At 44.2% G+C, this 13,747-nt stretch overlaps 1 protein-coding gene across 4 annotated transcripts in view; it reads right to left on the bottom strand.

Annotated features, from left to right (window-relative positions):
* The window catches only part of ADAMTS6 (ADAM metallopeptidase with thrombospondin type 1 motif 6), a 283,143-nt gene that overhangs the window by 82,606 nt on the left and 186,790 nt on the right, over positions 1-13,747 (bottom strand). For all 4 annotated transcript variants that reach the window (XM_075590050.1, XM_075590029.1, XM_075590040.1 and 1 more), the window contains one exon: positions 13,348-13,411. In XM_075590050.1, the coding sequence (XP_075446165.1) occupies positions 13,348-13,411 (64 nt within the window). The remainder of the gene's footprint in view (positions 1-13,347; positions 13,412-13,747) is intronic.

The following is a 13,747-nucleotide window of genomic DNA, read 5'->3' on the forward strand; positions in this document are numbered from 1 at the left end:
TCTTGGGAACTGAGAGCTCTTTTGTGCTCGGGGACCTCCTGGTTAGTAAGAAATTTACCTTTTTTTCTTTGCTGGTAAGAAAAAAAAACAAGTGGCGAGCCTCAACCCAAAGGGAAACGACAGCAAAAATAAAGATAAATACTGGCGCTAAAATTAGAATGGTTCTGTCCTGGGGATCCTGTGTTCACAATATAGTTACCTGGCCATACATTTGAACCAGGGTTGCCACCTTCTATTGAAGGCTAACCCGGAGATAACATTTTGACATTTAGCGCTTACCTTTTCTAACGGCGTCTCCTGGCATCAACCCCTGGAACTCCTGTTAATATGGCTGTGCGGCGTCAAATGGCATCGCGTTGCCACGACAATGTGACGCTATGTGAAGTCAAATGGCGTCAAGGTGCCACGACAATGGGACGCCATATGGCGCCGTGGCGTCACGTTGTCATGGCAACACGGCCAGCGTGACGTCATGTAGCGTCCCATTGCCATGACAACGTGGCACCATTTGATGCCGTGCAGCCATATTGACAGGAGTTGCCGGGGAGATGCCGGGAGACGCTGCCACCGAACGCAGCCACCCGGAGGTTTACAAGGTAAACCCGTAGACTGGAGATACGTGGCCAAAACCCGGAGTGGTGGCAACCCTGATGTAAACCCACATGTGAAACAGCGTTTTAAAAAGAACTCATCCTATGGGGTTTTATTTAAAGCTGCAGACCAAGCAATATCCTACGTGTATTTTTTTTTTTTTTAATAAATCAATTCTGTACTATGAGAAAATACTTGTAGCAGTTATTTTTTTTAAACAATTCTGAAATTACATTTTCGATGTATTGTAATGTAACAAGCATTTTTTGTTTCTATAGGAACCATTTACAAAGTCGCATCCCCTTCCTTTTCTGAAACAGGCTCTGGCACACCCCTATTTGAGCCATGCCCTCTCTCTAGCAGTGCACCAATTGTATCTAGTGACTGCCTGGTCACATGATCGTCCCCACAGAACTATGCATCTTTGGTCCTCTTCTGCTGCCCCTCCACTTAGTGCACCTCCGAACCGAATCTTCGCCGATTGATCACAGGAGAAAGGATCAATCGGCAACTTACTTATCATTGTGTGGATTGCATTGATGCACATATTAAAGGGGACATTTTTTTAAAAAAAAATTTGAAGAAGAAGAAGACACAGCTTGGACTTCTGCTTTAAAATCACTTCCCAAATGTACTTTTAATAGACTTCTTGTAAATGTGATTTTTTTCTGTGTCTTTATAAAAACAAAAAAATGTAATGTGTTCCAACATATGACATGTCCTTATATATTTGTTTTAATGAAGCAATGCTTTCTTGAAGATACTGTACCATTCTCCAGAGAGTCTACACACAACTAGTGAATATATTACATTTCTGTAAATACTCTGAAAGTTAGGAGAAATCATTTATTTTCCAAACTAGGGGCCACACACTAGTGAACATTATGTTTGCTGTTAAACTGAAAAACATTGCAACTAAAGTATGTATTCTCAACTGCACCGTTCTCTTTCCTTGACAGTAGCAGTGTCGAGTTACAGCAATTACAGTTAGACAGACAATCTATGAATCAGCAGGCTATTTATTCCTTCTTCTAACTCGTCTTTGCTTTTCTGGCTCAGCACAGCATTATAAAGCTTTATTTAAATCAGCAATCAAAACATTTGTTTAGGCTGAATCGGCAAAAGTTAAACTGTTCACATGAACAGCATATTGATCCAGTTAAGCAAGTTTCGATTGTTTGATCTCTTGACTTGATTTTTCGGCATGCTGTGTTACCCTTTATCAAGCCATTATACAAATTATACACAGTAACAGATGCTGCACTTGAGCTTAGCATTTCCTTCAAAATCCGACGTGTCATTGTTTGTTTTTTAATCAATCAGTTGTGTAATATTTGATAATACTTATTGTTTTTCTTTTTTCACCCCACTCTTTATGCTCCCTTTAATGATTATTAATGTGTTACTCTTCCTAGGAAGCCACGGCACTTCCTCTGTTGAAATATGCAGCAAAATTATGTGCCCTGGGAAGCAGGATCTTCACCGATCGATCCAAGGGACAACGGATCGATCGGCAGCTTAGATCCGTTGTCGTAAATATAAGGAGCTGCTGTGTCTATTAATACAAAAATGCAAAGGAACGAAATATCGGGCAAGAGGCAAACATTGGTTAAAGGTTAATACCACAATATTATATCTTTTCTGAATAGTGTTTGCATATTTCACAGAATCCATGTTTCTTTAGATGTAACGTAGTTCTTGTGTGAAACAAGATCTTATTTCCCTTAGCAATCGTCAGGATTGGATGGTCCATGGGCAAACTATAAACAACAGCCATGTTAGGCCAATTAAAGGTATCCATTTTCAGAAAAACCTGATGTCAGTCACCTCAGCGTTCTGAAATTGTATCTAAAACTGTATTTGAACAGTGTAAACCTTCTGGCTTGTACGAGTAACGATCACATGGGGAGAGTGCATATCACACTCCTGGAAAACGGTAAATGTGAACCTCCTTAGAAAATGAGCAAAAAGTTGACGTTTAGCATTAATAGGCTCTTATGACGTCCAGAGGAAGTCAGTTTAGCTAGTTTGAAACAGGGGCCTTCTTACTTTTTATGCTCGTTTGTGCAAAATTGCTAATACTGTATATCTATGTTGTGCTATTGCCCCATTATGTTCATTGTACAGAGTTTCTGACTAAGGGCCTTATTGAATAAGATCTGATGTTGCCGACTGGACTGCTCATCAGCCGCAAACTACTATTCAAGTCAATTGCAGCCTGATTGCAGTGCGATGGGTCACATTGGACCATATTGAAGAAACTGTTGCATTGGCACCTTACAAATAAATGGTACTAACACAAACATTGTGTACAGCAAGTGACAAATTATATAGGGACCCTGCCAACATTAGCAACAATAATCGGTTAATCTATGGATATTATGGTTTCCCATGTCACAGAAATCTACAATGACGTGTGAAGAGTATTTTTTCTCAAATATTGGTTGGACGGTCTGATCTACACTTGGAAAATCCAGTTAAGAATACTGATGTTAACTTTTACTCGTGGTGTTAATCGTTTAATTAAAATAGGTGGAAGACAATGCGTCCAAATGTCTCACAGCCGATTGACTAGATACTTTTGAGCAAGTGTGAGCAAGGAGTAAGATAACGCAGCTACAGTACAGTATTCAACATTCAAAACAACTGAACTGCTGTGTGCGACATCTCCAATACGTATAATGCTTCTGGACATGCAAGTGCCAGCTGGATCCATGACAGAAGGACAGGTTGATCCAGACATTTGTTCTCAGCTCCCTTCTCTCAATTGAAAAAATAGATTACAAATTGTACAATGCTTTTTTAAATACACCAGAGAGGGATCAGTGTGTCCCGCCAGCCAGAGTCTACTTGGAAAACCAGAGATTACAATTACATTAACTTCTTTTTTTTTTAGGATTGAAAATGGCTTTAAGATGTCCTTTGGAGGGGAAGAGAATGGGCTTTAAGAATGACTCACATTTGAGATGCCCCGAGTTCCAGATCACATTCTAACATTGGTCTGTTAAAGCACAAATCGCCCTTACCAGCCATAACATTTATTTTTTTTAAATGCAGTATTTAGCAATGCCAGCGTTTATAAATCCTGGAAATATGTGCTGAAAATGTGACTCCCAGGGAAATAAAAATGGCTGCTGCATACTCACTGAAACAGCAGAGGTTGCCCTTGTACCAGCTGAAGTCACTAAGAGAATAAATAGGGGAAAACCCTTGCAAAAACGAAAGGTTTTGCTTTAAATTAAAGTCTCTTGGCATGCACTGCTGCGGCTAGCATCAATGGCAATGCTAATGCCATTCCAAATAACAATGTTAGGACTTAGATTGTAAGCTCTGCGGGGCAGGGACTCCCTTTCCTGTTGTTACTTTCATGTCTGATGCGCTTATTCCCATTATGTGTCATGTCGCGTGTATTACTGCTGTGAAGCGCTACAGTACTGTATGTACCTGGATGAGCGATATAAATGAAGAAATGCATACATACATGTGCCAAACTGTTTTGTAGTCAACTTGACTTATTTAACACAAATGTACCCTTCTTATTCCTGGGGATCGTAAAACTGCAAGCATAAATCCTAGAAGTAAAATTGCTACAGGGCGGGTGGGTATTGGGTTGAGAAAGTATCATTCATGCAAACATTTCTTCCCTGGTTATTGAGAGATTTAACACCGCCTCCCAATGACAGTGCTGACTCCGCCGCAAATTAGGAGAGAGATGAAGTGTGTAAAAGGGAAGAGGGAGATGCCGGGGGGGGGGGGGGGAGGGGGGGTGAGGTAGGAGGGGGTGCAGGGGGTAACAGAGAGGACGAGGGGTGCAGGGGTGAGAGAGAGGATGGGGATGCCGGATATGAGAGAGAGGAGGGGGATACAAGGTATGAGAGAGAGGAGGGGGGTGCAGGGTATGAGAGAGAGGAGGGGGGTGCAGGGTATAAGAGAGAGGTGGGAGATGCAGGGGGTGACAGTGAGGAGGGGGTGCAGGGGGTAAGAGTGAGGAGGGGGATGCAGGGGGTGAGAGGGAGGAGGGGGATGCAGGGGGTGAGAGAGAGGAGGGGGATGCAGGGTATGAGAGAGGAGGGGGATGCATGGTATGAGAGAGAGGAGGGAGATGCAGGGGGTGAGAGGGAGGAGGGGGATGCAGGGGGTAAGAGGGAGGAGGTAGATGCAGGGGGTGACAGTGAGGAGGGAGATGCAGGGGGTGACAGTGAGGAGGGGGTGCAGGGGGTAAGAGTGAGGAGAGGGATGCAGGGTATGAGAGAGAGGGGGGGATGCAGGGTATGAGAGAGAGGAGGGAGATGCAGGGGGTGAGAGGGAGGAGGGGGGTGCAGGGGGTGAGAGGGAGGAGGTAGATGCAGGGGGTGAGAGGGAGATGCTGGGGGTGAGAGGGAGAAGGGAGATGCAGGGGTGAGAGAGGAGTGAGATGCAGGGGGTGGAGGAGAGGGATGCAGGGGGTGAGAGTGAGGAGGGAGATGCAGGGGGTGAGAGTGATGAGGGGGTGCAGCGGGTAAGAGTGAGGAGGGGGATGCAGGGGGTGAGAGTGAGGAGGGGGATGCAGTGGGTGATAGGGAGGAGGGAGATGCAGGGGGTGAGAGTGAGGAGGGAGATGCAGGGGGTGAGAACGAGGAGGGAGGTGCTGGGGGTGAGAGGGAGGAGGGAGATGCAGGGGATGAGGAGGAGGTGGATGCTGGAGGTGAGAGAGAGGAGGGAGATGCAGGGGGTGAGAGAGAGGAGGGAGATGCAGGGGATGAGGAGGAGAAAGATGCAGGGTGTGAGAGAGAGGAGGGGGATGCAGGGGGTGAGAAGTAGGAGGGGCTGAGAAGGATGAGGGGGGTTTTGGGGTGAGAAGGAGGAGGGAGATACAAGGTGTGAGATGACCCCAAAATCAGAAATCTCCTCCTAAATTTTGGAGGGTTGGCATGTATCAGTATATTTTATCTCTGATAGCTTTAATATTCCTCCAAAAAAGTTGTTTTTTAGGTCGCAAACATGTAAACAACACATTCCTACATTATTTTACTAAATTTACATTTAAATGTGCTATTCTGTTTGAACATATCAACACTATAAGCCCGACGTATCCTAAAAGCAACAGGATTGTCAAGACATTTTTTGCCTGCCAGTGGCTCAACTGTAATGATAGCTTATCATATCTTTATCAGTGTTGTAACATATGACACATACAACACCATTCAAATGCCTTTATAATAATAGCTTATTTTCATTCAACTTCCTACCACAGCATGTCAAGGCTGTAGGATTTGGAAAGTGAAGCAAGAATTACTCCCTTCAACATATTGCACATTTAAAAAGTATGCAAAACACACTGAAATGCCAAGTCAAGAATGAATATTTGTGAATTGCACCACACGACATATAAAAACATTGTGTTCTCTTAGCCGTATGATGCATTCTTTGGTATATGTGACTCTTGTCAAATTATTGAAGTGAAAATTTAGCACAAAAAAAAAAAGCAATATTAGATTAATTCCGTTGGTCATTTTCATTAAGAAAATACAGAATGACTGGTGTTACCACAACTTAAATAATTGACATTTTAAATCACTTCACTAGAGAAATAAGGACTTTACGCTTTTTAGATATTTATTACCAATTTATGCTTTTAAACATAGAAGTATTGAACAAGCACTGCATACTAGGTGTGGAAATTACACCTATCAATAGCCGAAAGAGCATTTCACTAGAAGGCTTTTGGGTGGGTTTCAAAAAGTACTACTAGCAAATAATACTACTATATATAACACAGGAGGTCTATCTGAAAGAAGTGATGCGGTTATGTCTCGAAAAAAATTATAATTCAAAGCTCTACATTTTTTGCATCCTTCAGTGTGTACCATATAACATCATGCTGCTTCCAGGAAACAGCTGCTAATAACATGTTTAATTTACTGGCTTTATGGTCTGCATTAGAAGAAGCCTCCCAAATTAATAAGTGTGGTCAAGAATGCATTGCCTTGCAATACACAAGGAACAGCCTCTGGAGGAGTAGCGCAAATCCATTCCATCCCAAATTAAGAGCTTTCAAAGAACAGGGCAGAAGAATTAGCTCATCCTCTGAAGACAAATGACGTCTGGGAGACATGGTTTTCGTTTCTAAGAAGCGGAATCAGCAAAGAGAAATGCCTTTTAAATTGTTAGAGGTATAACGAATGCTGACACTGCGCAGAAACACTTTCACAAAACAGCAGTTATAAGCAACATATTTTTCATGCACAGGCTGACAAGTTTTCGGCCTGTTAATGCTTACATTAATCAAGTGTGGTTCTCCCTCCAAACCCTGATCAACTCGGTCTGTCACACACCTTGCATGCATGTACTGTCCCGCTTTGTAACATAAACACGGTTTGAATGTGAATTACTGGCGGAGGTTTGAAAGATTTAGTGTCCATATTTACTAAGTTGTGCAATGCCATAAGACCCGTTCTGGTGCCGGAAGACACCTTAAAGCCCATTCAAGTGGTTGTCCACACTACTGAGCACTGTCGTTATTCACAACCTTTTCCAGAAATGACACTGAATATATAAATATAGGTGTTGAGTGTATAGAGTCCTCAGAAGCAGCCCACTGAACAGTGTATAGAGTACTGGAAGTAGCCCACTGACCAGTGTATAGAGTCCTGGGAAGTAGCCCACTGACCAGGGTATAGAGTCCTGGGAAGCAGCCCACTGACCAGTGTATAGAATCCTGGGATTTAGCCCACTGACCAGTGTATAGAGTCCTGGGAAGCAGCCCACTGACCAGTGTATAGAGTCCTGGGAAGCAGCCCACTGACCAGTGTAGAGAGTCCTGGGAAGCAGCCCACTGACCAGTGTATAAAACCCTGGGAAGCAGCCCACTGACCAGTGTATAGAATCCTGGGAAGTAGCCCACTGACCAGTGTATAGAGTCCAGGGAAGCAGCCCCCTGACCAGTGTATAGAGTCCTGGGAAGTAGTCCACTGACCAGTGTATAGAGTCCTGGGAAGTAGCCCACTGACCAGCGCATAGAGTCCTGGGAAGCAGCCCACTGCCCAGTGTATAGAGTCCTGGGAAGCAGCCCACTGCCCAGTGTATAGGGCCCAGGGAAGTAGCCCACTGACCAGTGTAGAGTCCTGGGAAGTAGCCCACTGACCAGTGTATAGAGTCCTGGGAAGTAGCCCACTGACCAGTGTATAGAGTCCTGGAAAGTAGCCCACTGACCAGTGTATAGAGTCCTGAGCAGTACCCCACTGGAAAGAAGTGATTCTAGGTCTTTGAAACACCAGGGAATCCTGCACCAGATAAATAAGAACTAAGGGCTCTATGCAGTAAGCGCCGAAAAGGCTTTTTTTTGCCATTTTCTCGCCAAAATAGCCTTTCCGATTCAGTAAGCGCCGAAAAGTGGCCAAAATCGGCAATTCTTTTCCCCGAAAAAACTTTTCGGCATGCGGGTGCCGATAAGCCACTTTTCGGCACCTTTTGAAATCGGCTGAATTCTAGTAGCCCGATCAACTTTTCTCTGGTGATCGGCACTCTAGAATGTCAAAGCTGTGACCATGCAGCAAGCTTAAGCCTATAGGGAACCATGTTAAAAATGGTTTTTGAAGCAAAAAGTGGCACTGTGTGCTCATTTGCATGTCATTCCCCAGAATCCCTTGCTGCAGTGGAAGTGCTGTGTGCTGGGTGATAATGGTGAAAGGCGGGGTTGCAGACCTGCCTAAGACATGCAGATGAGCATACAGTTGTATTTACATATATGTATTTACATATATATATATATATATATATATAAATATATATATATAGCAGACCTGCCTAAGACATGCAGATGAGCATACAGCTATATTTGCATATTTGCTTTCCTGTGGAGGGTTTTTGTCACTTTTTTTACTCACCATAACTTAACTCAGTATTATGTTTTATATATATATATATATATATATATATATATATATATATATAGTTGCATGATGAAGAAACTGTACAAATGAATGGGTGAAGGGTGGGTTAACCCCTTAATTACCTTTGCGGTTATTATCCGATAAGGTGATTAAGGGGTTAATTGATATCAGAATGTAATAGCAATGTATTGGCTATGTATTTTATTGGCAACGGAGGACACGGATTTTGCTGTCGAGGGGGCTTCATATTGATCAGGTCAGTAGAACTTGATTTATTTTATTATGCTACTTAATGTGTTTAATAATGGGCAAATAATCTATTATCACTATCTGGATAATAGTTATTTTGCCCATTATTGTACTGTATGTGTTGGGGGGGGGGGGGATTGATGTATTTAATGTATAGGACATGTTTATTTATTTTTACATACAGGGTTGTTTCCTCAGGTCTGCGGGAGACCTATGGAGACCACCTGAGGTCTCCTTGGACTTCTCACAGGTAAACGGCTGGCGGGTCCACGGGGGACTCCTGCGGGGAAGAACCGGTGGCCCCACATCTGTGGGGGCACCGCGGACCCGTAGGGACCACCCGAGGGCCCCCAGGCCCCCGTGTGTAGCACCGGGGCCCCTCAGACACCTGTGGGTCTGACTCGGAGCCCACCAGACACCCGCGGGCCTACCCGTGGGGACCCCATTGTGGCCCACGGTGACCCGCGGAGACCACCTGGTGTACCATGGCGCCTGGCGGGGACAACCCGCAGCCCTCCAGACCCTGTTTGAAACCAGGTGCTGGGCTACTGTAGGTCTGTGAGGTGACCCGTCAGGCCCACCGGGGACTTACCCTGTATGTAAAAAAATAAATCATGTATTTATGGGGGGGCAAAGGGGGTGGGTTATGTATGTAATAAATATAATGATGTTTATTGTGGGGCTGTGTATTGTTTTTATTGTGGGTACTGGGGGTGGGGGAAGGGGGTATTGGTCCCAACGGTATGTGGGTAGGCCTCCCGGCTGGGTATTGGGTGACGGTGGTTAGGCCTCACGGGGTGGGGGGGGGTAGTGGGGGAGGGTATGTAGGCCTCCCGAGTGGTGGGTGAGTTAACCCCTTAATGACTGTAGCGGTTAATACCCGCTATGGTGATTAAGGGGTTAGGGGACATTACATTGACTGTTTTTATTCTTGTTTATGTTTTGCAGCATCGGAGGGGGCATGGACGGTTATGAAGATGAGGATCGCCTTCATCGTGGCAGCCTGACATGGGTGAGTGCAATATGTATTTAATGTATTTATTGTTCTTTATGTATTTAAAATGGGCACATTCAGTATTATCCATATGTGGATAATAGTAATTTTGCACATTACTGTACTGTACTGTATGTGTTAGGGGGGGGGGTGTATTTATTGTAAAGTATTTGTGTTCGATTTTTTTGGGGGGGGCACAGAATTGGTACTGCAGGCCTGCGGGGAACACCCGAGGGCCATCGCCGGCCTCTAGTATCATTGCTGTGCATCCCAAAAATGTAATATATGTAATGGGGGTATAGAGGTTGTTGGGGGCACAGGGGGTGTATGTTGTTTATTGCAATGTTTATTGGGGGCAATTGTCCCCAATAAACATGCTATTATGCCTTAACCCCTTCATTGCTTAGCGGCTATCCGCTAAGGTAATGAAGCAGCATTAATGTATTTTAATAATATTGTGCGGGAGCAGGGGGTCCCCTGAGCTGAACCGCATTGATTTGTGGCTCAGGGACACCCTGCTTCCCGAGTTACAGGCCCCGGTATGGGGCATCGGAGGCCAATGTCGCCGCCATCTTTAGAGCGTCCAAGACGCGACGTGAGCTCTTTAAAGATGGTGGCGACACTGGCATCCGATGACCCATACCGGGGCCTGTAACTCGGGAAGCAGGGGGTCCCTGATCCACAAATCAATGTGGTTCAGCTCAGGGGACCCCCTGCTCCCGTACACTATTATTAAAAATACATTAATGCTGCTTCATTACCATAGCAGATAGCCGCAAAGGTAAGGAATGATTGTTTATTTATATGTGTGTTTTACTCATAGTGTAGATGTGCAGAGAGTCTCCGGAGCTGAACCGCTTTGGTTTTAGGTCCGGGGACCCCCTGCTTCCCGAGATACAGGCCACTTTATGGGGTGCCGGTATCCCTCTGCTTTGTTTACATTCCGTGGTCACGTGATCGGGACATTTAAATGCAGAGGGATACCGGCACCTCATAAAGGGGCCTGTATCTCGGGAAGCAGGGGGTACCTGGACCTGAAACCAACGCGGTTCAGCTCCGGAGACCCCTTGCACATCTACACTATGAGAAAAAATTGTTTTGATATATTTTTATTCTTGACGATGTTTGCGCAGATCGAGTGGCAGATCTCTCTCTGCTGACATCTAGGCAGGGGACGGCGTATCGCCAGGTTATCGGGAGACTGTCTCGCCACCGGCTACTCTGCGTTTTGCTTTCGCAGTGATTCGCCAGGGATTCGGCCCTTCCTGAATACTGCAAGGGCAAATCGACAAAATCATGCCGATATTGAACCCCTGCCAAGAGCACTTTTTCGGCGCTTACTGCATGAGGCCCTAAGTCACAATTGTAGCACTGCCCAGACATCTACAGTACCATCTGGATAGGAATGTGATCCTCTCTAAGGGTGCTTCACCAATCACCAAGAATCACAAAAACTCTGAAGAGCTGTGTTTGTTAAAAACATGTGCTGTGTTTTCTGGGTTGGGTGAGGCGTAATGGCAAACAAGAGGCCATAGCGTTCCCATAAACAGTGAAGCCGAGACACACCAAGGTTCCGGAGAGTGACAAGCCAGACCTCAGGGACACAATGAACATACAGTAGAAGAATCTTTGGCGGCAACATGAAGTTTAGGTCAGTGCAGTCAACATAGCTACTCAACTCAAAAGTTGAACATTGAAATGGATGATACGCACAAAAGACGAGGCTATAATAAACAAGTATTTCCCACAGCGACAAGTATATTGCCAGCACTATTTAGAATATACTGTATAAAAAGAATATTTATTAATAAAAAGTAGTAATAATGATAAACAAAAATACAAACGTTTACAACTGATCTGACATGTTAATCGTGACTGCCTTCTCAAATTCAGTCATCAGGGACCATTGGAAAGTTTAATCGCTAAAAATGACCTACAATCTTTGAGTAAAGTAGTCCACTGCAAAGTGGGGGGGAGGGGCGGGGAGTTGGGAGGTGAGTAAGAGAGAAAAAGTTTGGGGTAAGGTGGAGAGAGATGAAGGTGAGGGGGAGAGACAGATGTGGGGGTGCGCGGGAGAAAAATCGGGGCATGCGAAAGGCAAGTGTATTTTGTGTATGCGCGTGCGTTCATTGGTTGGTGCCTGCCACACACTCCTGCCCTTGGCAAAAAAAGGTTGGGGACCCCTGCTTTAGTGTGTAAACATCGACATCTTAATAGACAAGCTACTGTTATAGTGGCTGCACAAGAAATAGGGAAAATAAGTACAGTCACCTCTACTGCATTATAGTACATGGTAGGTTCTGATGCCATATTGTTGCAGTAGAAAACGTTATTGGTATTATAAGCAGTTTTAAATGTGAGATAATATTGATGTAAAAACATTTTTGGCGTTCTTCTCAGATTTTTGGAGAACTGATCTTTCATTTAATTCTGATCTCTGCAACTTTGGCACTGATGTGTAAGGAAGGTGTTACATGGTTATAGGGCTGCCGACAGGAAGGGGGATTGAGCGAGAGATGGGGGGGGGGGTAAGGAGAGAGGGGGCGTATGAGAGTGAGTGAGGATGAGATGGGGTAAGAGTAAGATGGGAGGAGAGAAATGGGAAGAGGGGGGGAAATAGAGACGGGGGCTCGCGAGGTGTGAAATGGGGGAGGCTCGCACGACCACTGAAACGTGGGGGGGAGGTGGATGACCTGTTGAAACTCTAGTCCTGGGCTCTGGGAAATCTGTCGGCGGCCCTGCATGGTGAACTGCTCTCTTCATTGCTATTTAAATATACGATGCTCAGCAGCACTGGTGAAGCTCACCACAAAATGTGCTAATCGTGACAAGAATGTTTTATACTTTAAAGCCCTATTTTTCTTTTACCAAGCTTCAACATATCTGCAAGAACATTACTATAAATTAAGCATGTAGATTTTAAAAATTAGCTTAAATCGAAACTCTATAAAAAAAAGTATTACAATAAAAATATGAATGATCTTTTGCTTAGAGCAATAAATAAATAAAATATTAGCATCAGTCCAATACATGGCTGTCACAGTGAGACATGTGGACCTACATGAGCCAGATTAGAGCAACAGTATTGGTATATAACATTGCTGTTTTAATTGAAAGGCACAATCTCTGATACCACTAAAGCTAAAACGGACTAATGTTGCCTCATAGCAATTAATGCTCCGTCCAAATGAGTGATACATATGGGGTTTGAAACGGCTCTGGGGATTGGGAAATTGGGAAAACACAAGGATCTGGAGAATGTTATATTTTTCCTATGCTCTCAGACTTGGGGGGTGGGAAGTTAATGAAATGTACTGCATCAGAACTGGCATTGCCTACCACTGTAGGTGTACAACATGCACCCACTTCCTCATGCAGTAGGGGTGAGCATTTATTAATGGCTGTAAAGTTGCTGTAGCAGGTAATTATACTGTTCAGTTGGAAATTATTTCATGTAGGCCATAAGAAAAATTTTACAACTCACAATTTTTTTTTATTTTCCTGAAAGTCAATAGGAGCAACACGTATATATTTGTTATCTGCTGAACAGAGACATGCTTTGCTGGCCCTTCTAGAATTCAATGGGCTACGGGCTGGGATTAAAGATATAAAGTAACCCCAGCTTTGTTACATTTTACTTACATCAGTGTTGCATGAGCGGTACCGTTTTCTCTCTCCGAGGCAATATTTTCCTCCACCTGTAGGTCTGAAAAAAGGTACTACGTTTTACTCTAGTACGTCATTCACTTTTACAACAAATAAGCACATCCCACGACTATACTGATAACCAAGTCTCCCCCATGTTAGCAAAATAGCATCTATTTAAAGCTATGAACTCCGTCCGGGTAATTGCGGTAGCAAATTATTGCGGTAAAGAAATATGTGTACAGTGTTTCAGGTGACTACTGCCTTTAACGTTCGGTTATTAACCCTTTCAGACATCCTCTGCCCCAGGGGGGGGGGTTTAGGAGAAAATGTGAGCAGAGTTTTCATAGGCTAAATGGTCACAGATAGAAAACACACATTTAATTACTGGTGCTTC

Source organism: Ascaphus truei, chromosome 1 (assembly GCF_040206685.1).
Source record: "Ascaphus truei isolate aAscTru1 chromosome 1, aAscTru1.hap1, whole genome shotgun sequence".
Classification (NCBI taxonomy): domain Eukaryota; kingdom Metazoa; phylum Chordata; class Amphibia; order Anura; family Ascaphidae; genus Ascaphus; species Ascaphus truei.